At 38.9% G+C, this 21,945-nt stretch overlaps 1 protein-coding gene across 1 annotated transcript; it reads right to left on the reverse strand.

Moving 5' to 3' along the window:
• Positions 1-16,006: 16,006 nt before the first annotated feature.
• On the reverse strand, positions 16,007-17,294 carry LOC147525151 (uncharacterized). The gene is made up of 2 exons (XM_086578356.1): positions 16,662-17,294; positions 16,007-16,132 (listed from the first exon to the last, which is right to left on the reverse strand). Exons 1-2 carry the CDS (start codon positions 17,292-17,294, stop codon positions 16,007-16,009), a joined length of 759 nt encoding a protein of 252 aa, XP_086434482.1.
• Positions 17,295-21,945: the final 4,651 nt, after the last annotated feature.

Here is a 21,945-nt window from a genome sequence, read left to right on the forward strand (position 1 = left end):
CTATGTTTGTATTGGCATTAAGTTTATGAAATCTAGGCTAGAGTACTTATTATACAAATCCTGTGAGAATACAGCCTAAAAGCCTTATATGAGTGAACTATCTGAGTAATGACACAAGGGAGAAGTAAATTCCGAATAAAGAAATCACACATCCACTTGCTTGATCACTATACTATATCCTAAGCAAGAATTTAGGCCATTTTGGATCGATATAGTCATAAACTCAAATATATATGAAATTATTTTCCGCTAGTCATCGCCCCTCTGAGCTTTTCTTTAGCCTTTTCATAAACCACAAATCCTTTACCTTTTTACAAAAACAAAATAAAAATAAAATCAGCCTACCCATTTTTGAATGAGTTTGAGAAGTAGGATGAAATGAAGAAAATAAAATAGAAAGACCTGTGGAAAACCAAAAATTGTTAGTTGCTTCAAATAAGGAAAGAAAAAAAAGTTTCCATCCAAAGAAAAGAAAAGAAAAGAATAAATAAAGAAAATAAAAATTTATAACTCCAAAAACAGAATAAAAAAAGTCAAAAGCCAAAAGAAAAATAAAATAAAATAAAATATATATGGCTAAGGATGGAAACAAAGTGTAGAAGCAAAGTAAGAACAAGGTTTTATCTAGTTACATATTTTTGAAGACCCTATTATCTCAGACTTGTCCTTTTGAAATATCTATTTCCTTTATTCTTAAAACCATCACCTAATCCCCGCAACACCTAATAAAGACGTATAACTCAATTAAGAATAGGTTAGTGTGATAGTAAGTGGTAGATGTGTTTGATCGACTTCGGCTTCCTTAGACATCATTGAGATTGTGAGGAAAAGTGTGCCCACTGCACACTAGAGTTAGAGAAACTTGAGTGGAAAAATCAGACTATTTTTGTCTTGACATATTTGTGAGGACCTACTTAAGGACGCTATTCCAAAGTTTCAGAAACGGACCTGTTATTGCATTTCATAGCATAATTTATTATATATATGTTTATCCGTAAATGATTGATTATTATGCACGTATTAGCTTAGATTTCGAATTGGTTATTCTGTATTCATTGCTAGTGAGATGTATAGATATTTAAGAATAAATAAGGAAACATTAATTTTATTTCTTAGTCATTGTAGTATAAATGAAGTTTGTAAGTATATTCTCTGTAAAACTCGCATGAGGCTATAACTCGTCCACTAGGGAATTCCTAGTGGTTTAAGGTCTTATTGCATATGGTCAATGCAATCGCACTCGGCAAAACGAGATTAGTTAGAACTCTATTTTTAGTCACTTATTTTAATTTCTCAAATTTGCTTGAGGACAAGCAAAATGCGGTTTGGGGGTGGTTTGATAAAAGCCCAAAATTGTAGTTTTAAATCCTTAATAATATTAAATTTAGACCATTTATGTTTATAATAAATAAGAGTTAGTGTTGTTTACGTATTTTTGTGTATTTCAAGTCTTGGAGTCAAATATGTCACTTTTGCAAGAGAAAGGAGCAAAGGTTGGTTGCTAAGAAGTTTTATGGTTAAAACCCAAGTTTCAAGGAGAAAAAGCCTTTTTAAAGTCCAGTCAAAGCTGAAAAGTCAAAGTCAACGCGGGCAGAAATAGAGCATAAAAGTCAACAGAACCTCCGCAAGTCGTATCTTTGGACTTGAACCTCAGAATTGGGCCTACTATATGTCAAAACGACTGAATCGGAAAGAGCTTTCTAATGGTCTAAGCCTTGATCCAATCAGAGGAGTCAAAGTGGATGAAATGGCTATTGCAGTAATTTCCAACAGAGAAACCCTTTTTGAAGTAAATAATTAGGTTTTGGGCTTGATTTAATGGCCCAAAACATAGCTCCAAAGCCCATGCACGAAATTGTAAACCTAGCCCTCTCCTATATAAAAAGGACTAAGTCAAAACTCTAAATCTCTCTATCACCCACTAGTTAATTAAGTGCTCTATCACCTACTAGTTAATTAAGCTCTCTATCACCCATTAGTTAATTAATCTCTCTCTCTCTCACTAGTTATTCTTTAGTCTAAACCTAGTTTATGTTATTTAGTCTAGTCACCATTAATTCAATTCAAGTACTTTTTAATCTAGTAGTTCTTTCATTATGTCTTCTTCTCCTTATTATTATGTCCATGATAATCTAATGATCCATAGCTAAATCTCCATTAGAGGGATTTGATTGAAACTTTGATGAAGACTTGATGTGTTAGTATAGAATAGTTGTTTTAAAGAGTTTCAATTCTAGAGGATAGTTAACTCACCATGAGAATGTGTTTCAACTTATTTTCATGCTAATTATTCGTTGGTTAGAGATGCCATGAATAATTAGGGATAAAAAGACCTAACATTTATGTTAAACCTTATGTGAAAACATAAAGATTAGGATTTGCAACAAACTCTATACTAGCATGTTAGGGATAAATCAAGGTGGATATCAAATCTCCCTAATTCCTTTTCATATTCACATCTTAGTATTAAATTGTCATAGTTTCATTCAATCATAGTAATTGCCATATTAATTATATTTAGAATAATTACTCTCATGTTTGTGGAATTGATAATCACTAATAAAATTTATTAGGTTCTAAGCAACTAGGAGTGGAACGAATTCTGACTCCAATATTATTACATGATAATCAAGAGTAGAACTTTGATAAACAATAGTCTAAACAAATAGCTTTTACTTCTGCATAGTTTAAATTAGTTAAGTAGGAGTAAACATTAGTTTTCACAATATCATGCACCACTTCACTTTGTCTTCGATTAGTGCTCAAATAATGGAGCAACCACTAAAGGACGACCCCATGTGCTTTGACCAGTGGTAGGTCCATGTGGGCCCGTGACTTTTATAACTTCATGTCTTTGCATAGAGCTCACCGCACTGATCGTTTTGAATTCGAAGTCCAAAATCAGAATATATGATCGTCCAAAGTTCCACGACTTTTCTGCATCGTTGTCTTGATTTAACCCGGAAATAGTCAGTGTTGAGTACTCGGGATTTATTCTGGTCTTTTTGAGCTTCAAATGAGCAGAGAGAGAAGACTTCAAGTTCAAGCACTATTCTGTATAGCATTTTCATGCTAAAACGCAGGTTTTGCTAGAATTTTGTCGTTAACTACTGAAACCTGTGAAAGCACAAAAATACAATAAATTTTTATCAACCTATACAAACTAGCAACGAACTGGCAAAGTGTCATGACATACGAACTTGCAAAGTTACTACTTCAGTTCGTAAAGGTTGTTTCGTAATTGTACTAGTTTAAGTCTGTTAGGATTGAGACACGTGTATGGTAAATAGAGAAGAAAATCTCTTGGATATGGTGTATAGAGAGAAAAACTCATTGTAAAACAAGCTAAGAACTAAATATTAAAAACTCATGCTCTTGTTTCACGAAAACAGAGATTTAGGCTCTGCTGCATTCTTTTGAATTAGGGATTTATTTTGTTTATTTTTCATTTTATTTTGTGTATCTGTTTTCTAATTTCCTCAGAACAAGACAATATATTATGTTAACTATTACTTTGGTCGTATAGAACTTTAGATGGTAATTTGTTTTTTCTTGGGAAGTTAGGGGGTCAGCCCTGGCATAGGTTGGTCCCTAATGGTGGGTAGCTAGAAAACCATGGGTTTCTTTGGGAAATTGCAAAATCTCATCAAGTTTCACATTTCTATTGATTTCCCCTATCGCCAAGAACTTCTGCTCTAATACAATGTTAAGTGATTACTTGCTCCTCAACTCAATAGAATTACAATAATTTCTTCGAGGGTAATCAACCTCTTAAGAAAACATCATGATTAACTTCTTCTCTGCTTTATTCAAACAGCCATAGGTTTAATAAATACAACGATTCTCTAATACGTTGAGTAGTTACAGAGAGTATAATTCTAGTTGTATAAGTACTCCAAGACTCCAACCACCAGAATATTGATACAATATTTTAATTTGTTATAAAAATTGTAATATAAACAACATAAATAGATTATAGGATATATGTAATAATACTAATCACATAACACGTCGACAAAGCATATCTATTATAACAAAACAAAATGGATAGACACAGATTGGTGGAGATCGCTTAGAGATCTGCATTAGATGGAAAATAGGTGTATGCTCTAAATTGTTTTGAAACACCTTTGAGTAGTCTTTTAAAGAACATTAATATGTAAAAATGCCAAAATTAAAGATTGGAATAAAGGCATACAATAATTTGTAACTGTTGGGTTTAATTCGATAAATGTAATGGTTGTATAGTTTTTAATGTGTCATTTAATCAAGGTTTGTAATAGAGTGTGAGAAATATGACTCTTAGCCTTAAGTAACTCCAAATATTTTGAAAGATAGCAAAAAACCGTACCCTCTTAAATAACTCCAATATATACCTTAAAACTCACCCTCGATCTCCTCCTTCCTCAAATCTCTTCCCAATCAGAAAACAAAATTTTGTAACTATGGTTATCTTATCTCAAGTAAGCTATCTTCATTGAAAATTTAGGTTGTGTAGTGTGCATTATCCTCTCAGAAATTCTTTTGATTTGAAAGTAACCATGCACATATTTAGATTTCATTATTATGATTTCAGCTTCAAGTCTTATGGTTTACAAGTGTTTTTTTTTCTCAACTATAGTTGTGGTCTTTGATACTCAAATTTTATATTGATCTCATAATTTTGGTATCGACAGAGACAAGGACATGGGAAAAATAGAGTTCTCATGCCAATAAGGTGTCTTCTTTTACTTGGGCTCTCTCTCTCTCTCTACAAATTAATTCAATGTACTACTCTTTAATTTGAAGATTTTATATGTGAATTTGTGTATGGTGAACTAAAGCAGTTTCCATTCATGGTGCAGGGCCTGGATTTCGGATATTGAAAAAAATGAAAAGTACGTTTTGTCCTATGTAAAGTACATTACAGATTTTTCCTTTGTGTTTCTTCGTGTAGGAACTACGTACACTTCTCAAATGTACATATTATCATCTCTTCCAGCTCAGGTACATATTTTCTTCCAACACCCCCTCCTCTCTCATTATTTGCTTACTCCTTCAATTATTCTTTAATTGATTTAATACCTCAAAACTTCCTTATGCATTCGATCATCAACTTACTATATGTTTATCATGGACTTATTGTTTTTCCAATTTTTAACTTTTAATCTCCCTTGGTTGGGATCATATTGTGTTATTATATTTTGTTAATTGTTTTCTTCTAATTTGTTGGTTCAACATGGGATTGGAGTATATAATAGGTTGCCTGCAATGTCTATACTTAAAACTCCACATCGACTGGATGTGTTAGAGGTGTTGTGAGGTGCTTCCAAATTTTAAGCCCTCTAATTTAAGGCTTAATATATGGTTGGACTTAAGATCCTATCGGTTAGCTAAATTTTGTATTAAGCTCCTTGGCATAGTTATACTTGAGAATCTTTTAGTAAGCTATATTATGTATCTATTTTTGTATATCTTTCCAGTAAGGAGTTAATTGTGTTGTGTGTATAGTAGTGATGTCAATGTCTATGTACTTAAAAACATTAGAAGTTGGGATTTGAAGGTTTAAATTTATTCTAACCATATTATTGTAACTTACGTCAAGTAACTTATGCTCATGAATGTCTAATTGAACTAAATTATTTTCTACCAAAGCCATAACATTTGAGTAAGTTGGAACAAGAGAAAGATAGATAACTTATATAGAAATGATAGTAGTCGAATTAACTTCTATGCCTAAGTCTCAGTATTAGAAAACAGATTGCTAACCCTAGGTAGTTCATCATTAAAAAAGTTGTATTCTTTGCAGTTTGTTCTTTCACTGTGTTTTAGTCATTCTTCAAGTCTTCAATAGAATTAAAGATAAATATATCACAACTTAGTCTAATCTCTCTATGTCTGATCACTAACATACAATGCTTGCATATTTTGATGAACCATCCTTGGTCTTCTGTATTAGAAAACAGATTGCTAACTTAGGTAGTTCATCATTAAAAATGTTGTATTCTTTGCAGTGTGTTCTTTCACTGTGTTTCAGTCATTCTTCAGGTCTTCAATAGAATTAAAGATAAATATATCACAACTTAGTCTAATCTCTCTATGTATGATCACTAACAATGCATGCATATTTTGATGAACCATCCTTGGTTTTAAGCGACCAGAACACAATTTGCGAGTTAGCACATTAAAACATTATTAAAGGGTTTGTGGGCTATGCTCACTTATGTTTAAATAAAATTTCACATTTATGAGTTACGTTATTAAACTCTTCAACTTCTTCTTCTCCAAAGAAGAAGTGCCCTCTAATAAATCTCCTACCACTACGGATCTCCGGAAGATATAAAAGGCCACCTTTCCGGTCAATCCAGTGTCTCCCCTCCTACATTTTTTTTTTTAGAACCCTCCAATTTTTTTTACAATATCCATTTGGTTTGGATTTTCTTCAAGCTTGGATATTATTACAACTACATATATTGCGGTCATTGAGAAAAAAGAGATACATATTTTGCATTCTTCAAGGTACAATTTATCCATGTCTACACGTTGATTTTATTTTTATTCCGTCGTGCTTATTTCCCCACTATTTTAGCAAAGATCAAGTGTGCTAAAAGATTAGGAGGTTTGGTTTTCAGGTTATATTTACCAATTCTCTTGAAATTGTGTTTTGGGCATTTGGTTCAACGTAGGGCCCAAAGTTGATTCCACGACCAATATCCGGTGAGTTATTTTGTAAGGCAAATAAAAACATAAGGGAAAAGACAAAGGGTGGTTGGGATCACATAGGGATTTGTGTTCGGTGAGTTGTTCTAATCTCTCTGTGTTTGAAATGCATGTGAAGTGATGGCATCAACTTTATGTTTTTATCCACTGGCCATTCTCTCTACAAAAGATACAAAGAGCACACAAACCACAGTTTACATTTAGTTACTCTTTTTACATTAGTTACATGCCAATAAATGAATATTAAATTGACTTTTAGCTATTTGTGTCATTGACTCTATTATTTTTCCCAACTAAACTGTGATATATTATAGAAAGACTTCTACATCAAAGCATACATGTGTTAGATCTTTTCTTGCAATGTGATGGCTTCTCAGTGAGATTCAAGCAATGGCCTGATGCTTTGCTTGCAATGTGATGGCTTCTTAGTGAGCCCCCAAGTAATGGGTTGAGCTTTGCTTGCGTCCTTTGAGGGCCTTGCACAGTTTCAATTTTAGAAGGCTACTCACATACATATATCAAGCGCATATGCCTTTACCAATCAGAATACTCTTCATACATGCCAGTAACAATTGTATAACATAATTAAACTGTGTTAGTCACACGAGATCATATTACAGCTAAAACCTACTGTCAATCTGTCATGTGTGTGTTTTTTTTCTTTTTTCGTTTCTATTATGTATACACCATATTATTTTCTTTTACCAACCTCAGATTCATCATAAAAAGGTCATATGGGAGTGTTAAAGGAGCGAGCAATACGGTACAAAGTGTGAAATGCATAAAAGACTTTGTTCAAGTATTGGAAGGGCGAAAAGCACGGGTATCCCAACTTGTGAAAGCACAATCAAGGATTCAGTGATGTGTAAAACCACTTTAGTGGCCAATAATATGTACGTATGTTTATGTATTAATGAAGAAGCAACATGTAAATCTCGAACAGAAAAAACATATTTATTTTTTTCTATTAATATTTTAAGATGTATCTAATTGGGTGGTTGTTATTTTGACAATAAGGTATAGACAATAATTATATATGAAAAAGACTCATCTATCTCAAATTCTTTTTGCTGATCTTGAGAAGTTTTGATTCACTTGATTTTTGCATGAATTTACTCACTATTAAATAATGAAGTGTTGGAGGCACGTCCATTGTCAAGGAATATTAAAAGGGGTAGAAATTTTATTTCTTATTTAGGCACCCTTGGCACTTAAGGTCATCAAATAGTCTTAACAAATATACAACTATATTTACAAAGCTCGCCTAAAGCCGACTATTATGATTGGAAAAAAGAATGACGAAAATGTCTCAATAGAATCAGAATGACTTTGGTTTTGGCCAACCAAACCAATTTGAGTCTTCTAGCAATTCACACTACATAGAGAGCATCGATTAAGTGCTCTCTGAAATTTAGAAGATTAGTAAGATAATAATAAAAAGTGTTGTCGAAATTTTTTGGCTTGATGTTACATAATAATGATTGACATTAATCTTATTGTCTTTATATTATTCGTAAAAAAAAAAAGATTAAATGTGAATATCTATCTATTGTTGAGAGTACACTGTATGAAATTGCATTTAGTTCATGACTTCAAATTGGGTTTTATAAATATCTACACAATTTCAAGAATTGCATTTGTTACCACATACTGACATCCACAAAACAAACGACATCAGAGAAGTATGTCATCAAACGTGTAGTACCAATTCAAAATAAAATGTCTACAAATTCATACATATGCCACACATTTGAAAATACTAGAGTGTACCAAGATTAATGCCACAAACAACATAATAAGCACCTCACGTAATACCTAGTGAAGAATAAAATAGGATAAATTAAACCAAAAGGACTTTAATACTTAATAATAATAAAACACCAAAATTACACTGATAAACTGAACCAACACAAAATAACTCTTCATCACTCTTAAGTCTTAACCAATCGTCCATTGTACCCTAAACCAACATCTTAATGAAACTTGGACACCAAGACTTCATCATGTAATTAAATTTTGTTTGATATAACATCTTCTTACAATAGAATACAATAAACTAGGCTGGAAGGGAAAGTATTTTTTTTTTGGTAAAGAAGAAGGGAAAGTATTCAAAAGTCAAAACTTGAATACGAGAAAAATTTAAACAATTTGGGGCTTTCATTTTTCTTCCTCTGAGAACAATAATAAATAGTGGAATGTCTTATTAATCATGGCTAAATATTTACATTTTCAAACCGAAAAAACAAGAAGAAAAACTTTACGTAAATCAAGCTTCCAAGCTAAACAAGGATTAATTCAACCTCCTCTCATTTCGCGGTTTCAACTTTCAAGGCTTTAAGAAATTGCCTCAGTTTTAAATCCATGCAATGGGGTGGTGCTGGCCTGCTGTCATAGCTGTTAGAAGCCTAAGTTCAAGCCCAAACCCATATCTTTTTGGGCTAGAATTTGGTTCGGGCGTTGGGCTTCCGTTTCACATTGGGCCGTTGAAAAACAGCATGGAGATCGAGCTGGACTGGCAGTTTCTTGGTTCCATGAATTCCCGGTGATTTGGTTCGACTTTCAGTTTTATATGTGGCTCGACTGTATATGGGCTTTCACTTTTGATATGGAAAAAACTAGCACTATTAAGCCTATAATGGCTTTTACAAGCTTTCATGCTATAATGCCACCGGCTCTTTTAGACTTTTGCTTTTGCTTAGTTGAATTCTAAGCTCTCTTGAACTTTTGCTTAACGAATTCTAATCAGAACAATTTTCTTAAAGAAAATAAGCTAAAATTAATTGATTGCATCTATTGACAATCTCTATCCGTAGATCAATTCCGTCTTCTCCGTTAGTGGTACCTGGGAAAGTTTTATGAAGTGTTAATGGTATGAGAAGGATAGAAGAGGAAAAGCTTGATGGAGTGGGGTCGGAGATGAGAAAATAGAGAAAAGGAGAGAAGTGATAGCAGAAGAGAGGAAATGGAGGAAAAAGGTGTGTGAGGTGGTAGTGGCAGTGGCAGGTCACGGATAAAGTTTCATTACAAGGAAGAGTGAAAAACATGGCCTGATCATCTAGATCCTTCCAATACTTAGGGTGTGTTTGTTAAATTTTAACTCATGGAAAGGAAAGGAAATAAAATGGGTGGTCCACTATGGAATGGAATAGAATGGAATGGAAAGGAAATAATTTTAAATGGTATGTATTTGGTAAACTGGGGAAAGGAAAGTAAAAACTGGGGAAAGGAATAATCATGTTTGTTTGCAAAAGCTATGAAAATGAATAACTGTATTGTTGAGTGGAGTGTATTAGTAGTAAGTCCCTATTTATCTATTTCCTTTCCTTTCCTTTCCACAAAATTTTCAGGGGTTAGCTAAAGACACAAAACCTTTTCCATTTGTTTCCATATGGAAAAGCCTATTTCCTTTCCATGGGTAAACAAACGCCTTAAAAACTATGGAAAAGGTGGACCACTCTTATTTTCCTTTCCTTTCCATAGTGTTTCCATCATAACAAACACACCCTTAGACAAGTAATCCGAACCTTGATTAACTTCCCTATATATACGAGCAGCAGCACCAGGTGTACACAGTAGCCAGGGCCGACCCTAAGGCTATGTAGTCTAAGCCCTTGCATAGGGCCCCCAAAATAAAGACTAAAACAAAAAGCCCCATTTAGCTATAAAAGCCCCACTATAGTGTTAAAAGCCCAAACAAAAACCCATTCCCAGATAAATAAAAAAGAAATAATGGTCTCATTTTGTGGACCTTGCATTGGGCTATTGAAACTCAAGGGCCGACCCTACAAAGTACCATGGCACTTCCACTAGACCTTTCATAGCATTAACTGCTCTAAGTGAATCAGAACCTATTCTAATATTTCAAATCCTCAACATCAAGGCTCCTTCTGTACCTGCTTCAATAGCAAGCAATTCTTGTACTAGTACTGATTTCCTTTTTCAGAGTAGAGATGATGTTTTTTTATTTCAATAAGCAGATCGAGTAGAGATGATGTTGTAGGCAATCTACTCATATAATCACATATGTGTATGTTATGCAAGGAAACAAGTTTAAAACATGAGTTACGCCAATCAACTGAAAATATACTGTACCGCAAGAAATCTATAGTCCTGCAGAATGAAGACCGTAACTGAACTGATCCACAACTAAGAACTGAAATAAAAAACCAATATAAAACCGACTCGCGCTAGGGTAGCAGTAACACCATGACAATGTCAAAATAATATTCACTAGATGAATCATGCCACGAGAACAACATTATCAATACAAGCAACCATTTTCAAGATAAGTTTCTTGGTTGCGAAACCCCAAATCATTGTACTAAATTTCAAACATAAAACAGTCTTCACTTCTAACAAAAGAAAAAGTTTCGGTCTCTCAACTTCAAAACAATATTGTGAACAGGAGATATTTTCATTCCATTCCAAGCTGGATCCACAAACCCTGCAAATCCAAACATCAGTATTTTTTGTATGAACCAAATAACTATAATACAAACCGAAGACCTAAATGTACTTGCTAACAAGATTTTTCTCTCCTTTCTCTCTCTCTTTCTTGTCTCCCATCTCCCCTTCCTCACTGTGGGGCCTCCTCCTCTTTTCTCTCTATCTTATCCTTTTTATACCCCTTCCCCTATCATCTAGATCGTCCATCTGTTTTCCTATCTTTCGGTTCCGCTACCAGCCGTACATGTGCCACGTCCACAATCTAGGGTTCCACAGAAATGATCCTATACTACCCGACTTATCTTATTATGCTACACTCCACTCCCTGTTTCGCTGACCCAGTCCACTCTTCTTTATTGGGCCACTACAAATTCCCCTTCTCGACTCCGCAGTCATTAAATTGGCCCGAGGTCGAGAACTTCCACCGCCTCGTTCTTTTTCCAGCTAAGATTCCTTCTCATTGGTATGCGTGTGATGTGAAGGGCAATCATCACGTGCATTTTTAGCAACCCTTCGTTCCCCGAGCCTCCACGCGACAACCTTCTACTGGGGCATCTGCCGACCCTTCGGTTTCCTTACCGCCCTAAAATTACTCTTTTGCCCTTCTTCTATTTAAACTCATCTCCTTCTCCTTTGTCCTTCACTTTATTCTCTCGCTCTGCTTTCTCCCCCCCTTTGCCCACTTTCTCCTTTTCGACCCCTCTCCAGCTTGCGTGCGCTCTTGTTGTTTCTCCGGTGACTATCCTCTCCTTCGGACACTTTCTTCAGGCTCATCCCCTCACTTTTCACTTCGCTCGATATGTTTTCTAGGCTCTCTTTTCTTTAGTTTGAACTGTTTTTAAGTTAGTTCAACATCTAGAAACTGTTCATCTCCCTTTCCAATGTCGGACTCCGAAGCCGGTGACTCCTCTTCCCGGTCAGTTGGGATAGCGTCCCCCTCCCCTCTTGCTCCAACTACAGTCCCCTCCACCTCTGGTCGTCTTGTCCCCTTACTACCACCCCCATCTCGGTGTCGTAGACCTAATTTGGACACTATTAGGGCGGCCTACAGTATTCCGGCCGATGTAGTGATGGAACACGTGTCCTCTGTCATCCACTACCCTCACTTAGTTCTCTGCCGCCTAGGGTCCCTCGTTATAACTGTAGGTCAAATTGTTGCCGGTCTACGGCTTCCCCTCACTTTGTTGGATGTTAAAGTATGCAATCATTTCAACATCCCCCCTTGCCAAGGCATAGGAAATTTTTGGAGAATAATGTATGCTGCGAACTCCTACAATAGAACGGGCAAACCCAAGATTCAGAGCCGCGATATCTATTCTCATTACTACATCCAGACAAGTACCAAATATGTTAGCGTAGGGTATCAATCGTTCTGTATACCCCCAGAAACAGTCTTTTGTCCTTCGTGTCAGCACTTCAGACAAAGTGTGGCATCACTTTCCGCTATATGTATCAGGGAATTTTCTGTCTGCGTACATTCCTTCCGACTTAACTTTTAACCACCTCGCCTTCCAAACCCATGGTGAGTATCGTAGCTCTTTCCTCCTTTCGTGATGTGCTGTCTATGTTACCGCTAACAGCGGTTGATTTTCTTTGCAGGTTGGCGGCTAGACTCCAAATCCAAAATCTATTCCGGCATCTCGTCCTATCTTTGAAAACCTCAACAATCTAGGTCCTGCTCAAGCCGACCATCTGGGCATCCACCCCACTACCGCTACTCCTCTATTACCCATTCCAGCATTATAGACCATCCATGGGTATTCTGCTCCTTTTTATCATCCTCCACCGCCCAAAGAATGAAAACCCAAAGCCTCTCCTCCTAAGAAACAGACACGCACTCACTACTCCCGCCGTCACCATCCTCGACCTTCCTCCCACTCTCCCGCCTCCCTCGAATCCCACGATCCTCCAACCTCCTCCACCCCCGACGACATCCCTTCCTACCATTCTATCTCAGCTTGGGACGATCAATACACTTCCCTTCCTCCCCCCTCTGATAACATGGATGTTAACAAAGCGAAGCTGTTCGATAGTGATACCGATGATGATGATGTGAGGGAAGTTCCACCCACCGAGGTGCGGGTTCCTGAAGATCCAGCCCTCACTACTTTAATTATTCAATCTGCTGTGTCTCCCTCCCGCACACGCTGGTTGGGAAAAGACCCGTTTTGTCTGTCGGTCAAGGGTTAAACATTCTAACCCCTGAAGACTTATGCCCTATCTTTAAAGTGCGCAATCGTAAGGTGACCACCGTGGACTCAGCTCTGGACAACCCAGCCGTGGCCTCCTCCCTACTAAGGACTTGGCTTATGCGGATGGGGGATCATTTGAGCAGCACCGTACTTCCCTATACACCAATCGGGAGAAGGTCTACACACTTCCTCTTCTTTTTTTTTTTTTTTTTTTTTAATCACTTCTCTAATATCAGGTGAGTCTGGACATTTCTTACATGGTTCGCGGCCTGTTTGGTGCCAAATCTAAGGTGTACTCTCTTGAAAAGGAACTCAGCGACCCTACTTTGGGCTGCGGGCTCTCAACACCCACCTTCAATAGGAGATGGAAGATGCCAACTTGGCCAAGTTTAAAGCCTAGGATGAGTTGAAGTCTGCGGAGTCATCTCACCAGCAATATATGGATGACATCAACAACCACTTGAGCGGTCAGAGAGAAGCGCTCCTACTGCAGCATTAAGGAAACCTAGATGCACTTGCACAACAGCATCAGGAAAACTTGGACGCCCTTGTACAATGACATAAAGATGCATCCGCGGACCTTCTACAACAGCACCAGGAAGACATGACCAAGCTACATGAACGTTTCAAACTCCTGGCTGATAAGAAGGTGGCGAAGAAGATTCAAGAAGAACATGTACGACTCCTCTAAGAGGGCCGACTTCTCCCTGAAAGGCCCGCTAACCCCGCACCCGTGCTCCCTGATGTCGCTGCAGAAGATAGGCCAGTCAACAAGGTGATCGATCGAAGAGCCCTCCGTTTCAGAGAAGTCTGCAGACTAGGCGGACTCAAGTGAAGAGATAACTACGGTAGATGTTGTTGACCCCGTTCTGGAAATAAACTAGGATTTTGTTTCTCATCTTTAAGCCTTGTATTTCCTGGCTTTGCATTAATTTTTCTGCTCGCATGGTATTTTGATGTAAACTTGTGATCCACTGCTACTTTGAATTTTGCCTCGCGGATATGAGGCTTAACTTTCGTTTGTTTAAATGTGTTTGTTCCTTTATATCTTGATTTCTGAATGAGGTTAAACCTATAATTTGCCTTAGTTTGATATTGGCTCTATTGCTCTGTTTTGGCCTAGCTCCTACGCATTTCTTTGACGCATATTTGCTAGGGCCTTTCTCTTTGTCCCAGGTTCCATCTAGTCCCAGTGTCAGCGAAGGGATCCTCCCCTCTGCTGTCTCTCCTTTAGATATGCTGAGCAGCCCACTGGGGATCATTCTCTTTGCCCCAGGTGTCTCTCACAATTCTCATCCGCGAAGGGCTCATCCCACTCCGCGGGTTTCACCAGACCATGTGGCCTACTGGGGTAACTCATCTCTACCCAGGCTCCCTTTGGTATTAGGGTCAATGAAGGGTTCATCCCCTCCGTTGTCTCTCCTTTAGATGGGCTGAGCAGCCTAAAAGGGACCACTCTTTTTGCCCCAGGTGTCTCTTGCAATTCTCATCCGCGAAGGGATCATCCCACTTAGCGGGTCTAACCAGGCCCTGCAGCCTGCTCAAGTAATTGGTCTTGCTCCAGGCTCCCTCTGGTATTGTTGTCAACGAAGGGATCATCCCCTCCGCTGTCTCTCCTTTAGATGGGCCGAGCAACCTGATGGAGACCACTCTCTTTGCCCCAAGTGTCTCTCGCAATTCTCATTCGCGAAGGGCTCATCCCACTCTACGGGTTCAACCAGGCCATGTAACCTGCTAGAACAACTCGTCTTGCTCCAGGCTCCCTTGGGTATTACTGTCAGCGAAGGGCTTTCCCCTCCACTGTCTCTCCTTTAGATGGGCTTAGTAGCCTGATGTGGACCACTCCCTTTGCCCCATGTGTCGTTTGGTATTCCTCGCCCACGAAGGGTTTATACCTCTCCGTGAGGACTCCTCTATCGCTGTCTAGATTTGATTTAGAAACCATACATAGTAGGCAAATTTCTTTTCACAAAAGGGCCGTTGTATTATATATTTATAGACAGCTATAGTCCTTTACTCTGGACCTCCATTACATTGCTTTGTACCTTTGTTACATTCAATTGTAAAATCTTTTCAGCATTCTCACGTTCCATGGCTTTTCTATAAGTTTGCCTTTCATTGTTCTTAACTTGTAAGTTCTAGCTCCTCCAACCTCTACCATGGTGTAGGGTCCTTCCCAATTTGGACCCAGCTTCCCATCTTTCTCCTTCTTCGTACTAGGGCTCACCCAGTGGAGCACAAAATCTCCTATCTAGAACTGCCACGGTTTGACTGGCTTGTTGTATTGCCTCTGTAAGCACCTGTGATACTCCTCTAGCTGAATAAATATGGGCTGAGTCTTTTCTTTCTTCCACCAAATTCAAATCCCCAGCCAAGATGCTCCAGTTAGAACCCTCCTCCACAGCCTTGGTTCGCATTGTAGCTGCCACCATCTTGGAAGGAATCACGGCCTCAATGCCATAGGCCAAGGCAAATATGATCTCTTTGGTGGTCGTCTGAGGAGTAGTTCGATAAGCCCACAGAACATGGTTCAACTCGTCTGCCCACGCCCCTTTCTTATCTTCCAACTTCCTTTTAAGGTTGTTCATTATCATTTTGTTGGAAGATTCAGCCTGTCCATTGCCCTCGGCGTTATAGGGGGCCGAGAACCCCTATTTCACCTTGTATGCCTACAGAAACTTGGTCACCTTAGCTCCCGTGATTTGTGTTCCATTGTCCACAATGATGCAATATGGCAGTCCAAACTGACATATGATGTTCTCCCATAAAAACTTAATCACCTGCGTCTCCTTCACCTGCTGCAAGGGTACAACTTTTATCCATTTAGTAAAGTAGTTCGTAGCTACTAGCATATATCTCCTTTTGCCGCTAGCCATGGGCAATGGTCCTACGATATCCATCGCCCACATAGCAAAAGGCCACGGACTTGAGACATTATGTAGGGGTTCCGCGGGGGCGAATATCAGCTGTGAAAATCTCTGGCACTTGTCGCACTTCTTAGCGAACTCCACTGCATCCCTTTTCATGTGGGGCCAGAAATAGCCCTACATCAAGAGTCGGTGTGCCATAGTCCTCCCAAAAGAATGGCTCCCGCAGTCCCCTTCATGTATCTCTGCCAGTACCTCTAAGGCTAACCGCGGTCCTAGGCATTTTAACAATGGCCCATTAAAGTTCTTTCGGTATAGTTCACCTTCCAGCAGTACGTATCTCTGAGAAGTTTCTTCCAACTTTCTTCTTTCTTTCTTATTTGTCACCTCCTTTCCCTCCAAGAAGCACTTAATGGGATCCATCCACCCCTCCTTCTTTTTCCGTGATCTGACACACCTCCATCACCTCCTCTATGTTTGGTTTCTCCAATCTTCCTACCCGTATCGTCCTTTCCTCTGACCCAGGTATGGCTGCAGCCACGTACGCAAGGACGTTTGCATGCCTATTCTCACCGCGACCCAAGTGTACAAATATGAGTTTTACAAACTTGGTGGACCTTTTGTGCAACACCTCTAAATACTTCGCCATCCGTGGACAACGGGGAGCGAACCCTCCATTTGCCTGACACACCACTAAGTTTGAATCAGAATACACGATCAGTTCCTTCACCCCCAAGTTCTCGGCCATTCTCAATCTTGCTATCACTGCCACATACTCTGCTTCATTATTGGTTGCCACGAACCCTAGCTTCAAGGTCAGTTCTATTATGTTATTATAAGGTGTAACCAATACAACCCCTATGCCACTGCATGCATCAGTGGCAGATCCATCTGCAAATACTCTCCACCCATTCCTCTTATCCCAAGGGTCTAGGAGATAGGGCTCTACATCCCTCTCTGGTTCCATGACCATCTCTTCTCCCCAAGTGGGATCTTCCGCGAGGAACTCTGCCACCGCCTGTGGCTTCTCTACGATTCTTATATGATATTGTATCTCGTACGAACTAAGCATTACTGCCCATTTCAACATTATGCTTGATTTTTCTGCCCTTAATGCTTGTTTTAGAGGTAGGTTCGTCACCACTACCCCGAGTGTGATTCGAAATAAGGTTTTAGCTTTAGGGCTGAGAAGATTAATGCCAGGGCATATTTCTCAATTCTACTATACCGCGTCTCTGCGCCCAGCAATGTTTTGCTTTGAAAATACACTGGCTTATCCATCATGTCGACAAGCCAGACAAGAACTAAGCTAATTGCATATTCGGTGACCCCTAAATACAAGTATAATTTCTCCCCCTGCTTTGGTCAACAGAGGAGCCTTGCCCAAATACTTCTTCAACTCTTGAAATGCCTCCTCGCATTCTGATGTCCACAAGAAATCTGGTGTGTTTCTTAGTAATTGATACAGTGGTCTACATTTGTCAGATGACTTGGAAATAAACCTATTCAAAGCCGCGACCCTCCCAGCTAGCCGCTGCACTTTCTTGACATTTTGTGGTGATGGCATCTCCACCAAGGATCTTATTTGCTCAGGGTTAGCCTCTATTCCCCTATGAGTAACAATGTAGCCCAGGAACTTTCCCGTGGTCACTCCGAATGTACATTTCTCAGGATTTAACTCCAAGTTGTACTTCCGCAGTATCCCGAATGTCTCTCTTAAACCCTCTAGATGCTCTTCCTCCAACATGCTCTTTTCCATCATGTCATCTATGTATATTTCGATCCCCTTTCGAATCTTGCTTTCAAACATTTTCTCTCCCAACCGCTGGAAAGTAGCTCCGGCATTCGTAAGTCCAAATGGCATCCTAGTGTAGCAATACGTGCCGCCTTCTACCACAAATGTTGTCTTCCCCTGATCCGGTCCGTACATCGCGACCTGGTTATACCCCATAGATGCATCCATGAACGAAAATATTTTGAATCATGCTGTTCTATCCACCAACTTATCCACCCATGGTATAGGATAGCTATCCTTGGGACACTCTACATTCACATCTGTAAAATCGACGCACATACGAACCTTGCCATTCTTTTTCGATACCGCGACGACATTGGACAACCAATCTGTGAATTCCACTTCTCGTATTATTCCAGCTCCTTTTAATCTCGCAACCTCTTCACTAATTACCTCAACATACTTCGGCCTAATGCTTCGCATCCTTTGCCTCACTGGCTTGGCGTCTTCCTTCATGTGTAACCGATGACATGCGAACTCTGGATCTAATCCCGTGACATCCTCAATTACCCAAACAAAGACATTTTTATTTTCAGACAAGAACTATACCAACTTACTCTTCCACTCCTCTAGCAAACTAGATCCTATCGACGTGAACCTCTCTTCTTCCCCCTCACCAATATTTACTACTTCAATCTCATTGAGTGTCTTCGGGCCCACCGTCGACTCCTCCCCCTCTACAGAGGCACACTGTAATTGCAATGCTTGCCTCTTCCGAGGGTTTGAAGTCTCTCCTTCTGGTTTGCGGATCAATCGTTTCATTGTACCCTGATGACTGTTCTTGGCCGTCACCTGATCGCCGCGAACTTCATATATGCCAGTTATTTGAATGATTGTGTTGTTTGATTGATTGTTTTGTATGGCTTTTGTTGTGTGATTGTTGTTGGGTTGAGGTGGATTGTTGGTGTTTGATTGGGTGCTGGAGAGGGGATGATTGAAGCTTTTACAGAGCATTAATGCTGTCGATCATGATTTTTGCAGTATAAGGGAATTGAGATTTGTTGGTATCATTGGGTAGGGGTTTTCACAAGGAACCAAACCGCTGGTTAAATAGTGGTGGCGAGTGGTGGTTGTGGGGACTGTTGGGGTGGTGGAGGCGCTGGTGAGGTGAGGAAGAAGATGACCAGCGATTCTATTTTTTTCTGTTAGGCTTGGGCCGAGATTAGTTAGGTGGGCTTGAGTGTTTCTTTTCTATTTTAATTATGGGCTTAAGTGTTTAGGTGGGCTTGGAAAGGTTAAAGATTATGGGCTTTAGTCTTTGGGTTTTTAGGGTTAGATAAGTTTAGACTGCTTGACTGCTGTTGACCCTAGACCGGTTGACTACTGTTGACCAGTCAACCCTTTGACCAGTTGACCCAACTTGACTTTTAACTCGGATTATGATTTGATCTATTAGGATAGTTCTAGGGCTATTAGCATGCTTGGCTTTAGGCTAAGACCTTTCTATATATACGTGTGTACGTGTATTAACTACTATGTGATATTTTAGTATTTTATGATATGCAACGTTATGACACTTAGACATCAATCTAATTAATAACGCGTAAACAATAATACACGAAACAAGATACTCCTCTATTCTCTGAAATAATATATGCAATAAAATTCAATAATGCGTAAACAAATTTATTGCACTCTTTTTGAACTCTCCACGCCTCAAGTTTTGGAAATGAGTTTTATGATTGATGATGTCATATGTTAGGTGGGCATTTATTGAATGTGCCATAAATGGCCCGTTAGCGTTATAAATGGGTATTCATTGAATGTGTCATGAATGACTCGATTGTTTGGAGTGCCCAAGAGAGGAACTAAAGTATTCGCCTTGCGGGTTAGTTGTATTCCTTGAGTGTATGGGAATGTAGGGTTGGGTATTCCTTGAATGTGGCGGGAATGACTTAGGGCATTCATTGAATGTGCCATGAATGACCCGTTAATGATATGATAGGTATTCCTTGAATGTGGCGGAAATGACCTAAGGTATTCATTGAATGTGCCATGAATGACCTGAGTTTTATGCCCAAAGAGGCTGTGAAATATGTGTATAAAAACCCAGAGATGGCTATGATATTATGGTATTCGGTGGGAGAGAGGCACACAGGAATGTGTGATTTGGCAAATGTGTGGAGTGCAAATCGTGGAGTAGGTACTAAAGGGTGAGTGTATAAGAAAAAGTAATTGATTAATTGATAAGAGAATGCGATTTGATTATGCGAGTGTGTTTGGGCTTACATTGGAATACCTATAGGATATCTACATATGTTATATAAAATTTCTAACTTTCTTTTGCAGGAGGGTAGGACTTAATAATATTTTGTGCAGGGACACGGTCCTACCCTTATACAGCAGTGGATATCGGTAAGTTTTAATTCAATTACTTAGTTATTAAAACAAGTTATTATAATGAGTTAATAAAATGGAAGTCTTGCTTGGAAAGAAACTATGCCGGTTGAAATGACGGAACTACTTGTCTTCCAAGCTGAGAATGTTTAAGTTATGATATATTTTAAAGTGTTAGTTTGATAAGTAAAGGCTAGAAATGAATTTATGTTGTTAGTCTACTCATACCAGCAAATTCAATTTTGTTGACCCATGTTTGCTTTGTTTTGGCAACGTGGGTGTGTTCTTGTGAACATAGGTGGAAGGCAGTGGAACCATGGCGTGTGATTTGAATTCTTGCCTGGTGCAGTCCGTTAGTTCTTTTATTAGGTCCGATTCTTATTAGAACGATGTAATAACGTAGTTTACTTTTTAGCATGACATGAGAATATGGTAGTGAGGAATTTTATTCTTAGAGTTTGGTTGATGTTTTGTTTTGGACGGATGATAGCTTAATAAAGTGATGGTGGAAAATTCTTGGGATTATTTTAAATTAAGTTGATTACTTTTATGATGTGGGTTTTTAGGTTTTTGGCATGTGTTGTATCCACCCGTCATAGCCTGGGTGTTTAGATAATTGAACATAATGATGTTTGAGATATTAATATTTCAAATATTCACTTTATAATTGTTTAGAAATTCGGGTTGTGACATTTTGGTATCAGAGCCTAAGTTAGATTAGATTTAGAAAGTCTAAGTGATCCTCGGATGTGGAATATGGGTTATAGTGTTGAGAGTTTTGGAAATATGTGAATATTAACGAGAGTTTTGTTTGAACTGTAGATCATGGTTGAGACACGTAATGGTAATACTACTGGACCTACAGTGAACACTCCAGTACATATGTCAGGAGGACAGTTAAATCAGTTGTTGCAGGCTATGCAGAATAACCGTCCTGTTCAGGGAGATCCTTTTGCTAAGGGCAATAAGGAGTTTGGTACTCTTGGTGGGCAACGATTTACTGGTGTTGGGAATGCGATTGCAGCAGAGTCTTGGATTCAAAGTTGTGAAAATGTATTTCAGCAGATGCGAGGTTTGAGGAGGTTCGAGCGAGTTGGCAGCTTACCAACTTAATGTCGCTGCTAGGTTTTGGTGGCGAGCTCTCACCCCTAGTCTGGACACTAGAACGTTGACTTGGGAGGACTTCAAGGTTAGATTTGAGAGTAAGTTCATTCCTGAGGCAGTAGTAAAAGAGCAGTTGGCTCAACAATTCTCTGAGTTGACTCAAGACGGGAAGTCTGTGACTGGGTATGTGACCAAGTTTAATGAGTTATCGAGGTTTGCTCCCTATCTTGTGGATACTGACAAGAAGAAAAACCAAAAGTTCATACTTGGGTTAGAGAGTTACTTGTCCAGCAAGTTGATTCCTTTTGACGGGGACACCTTTGATTGTGTGTTGGATTTGGCATTGAGATATGAGGAACATAATGCGGCCCTAAGAGAGTCAAGGGGGAAGAGGAAGTTTGGTGAGATACCAGTTGTTGGTCCTAGGACTTTTCAGAGTAGGCAGCTGAATAGGTTTAGGCCTTATGATATTGCTCAGAGGGGTCCGTTTCAGAGACCACCATCC

Source organism: Coptis chinensis, chromosome 1 (assembly GCF_015680905.1).
Source record: "Coptis chinensis isolate HL-2020 chromosome 1, ASM1568090v1, whole genome shotgun sequence".
In the NCBI taxonomy this organism is placed as follows: domain Eukaryota; kingdom Viridiplantae; phylum Streptophyta; class Magnoliopsida; order Ranunculales; family Ranunculaceae; genus Coptis; species Coptis chinensis.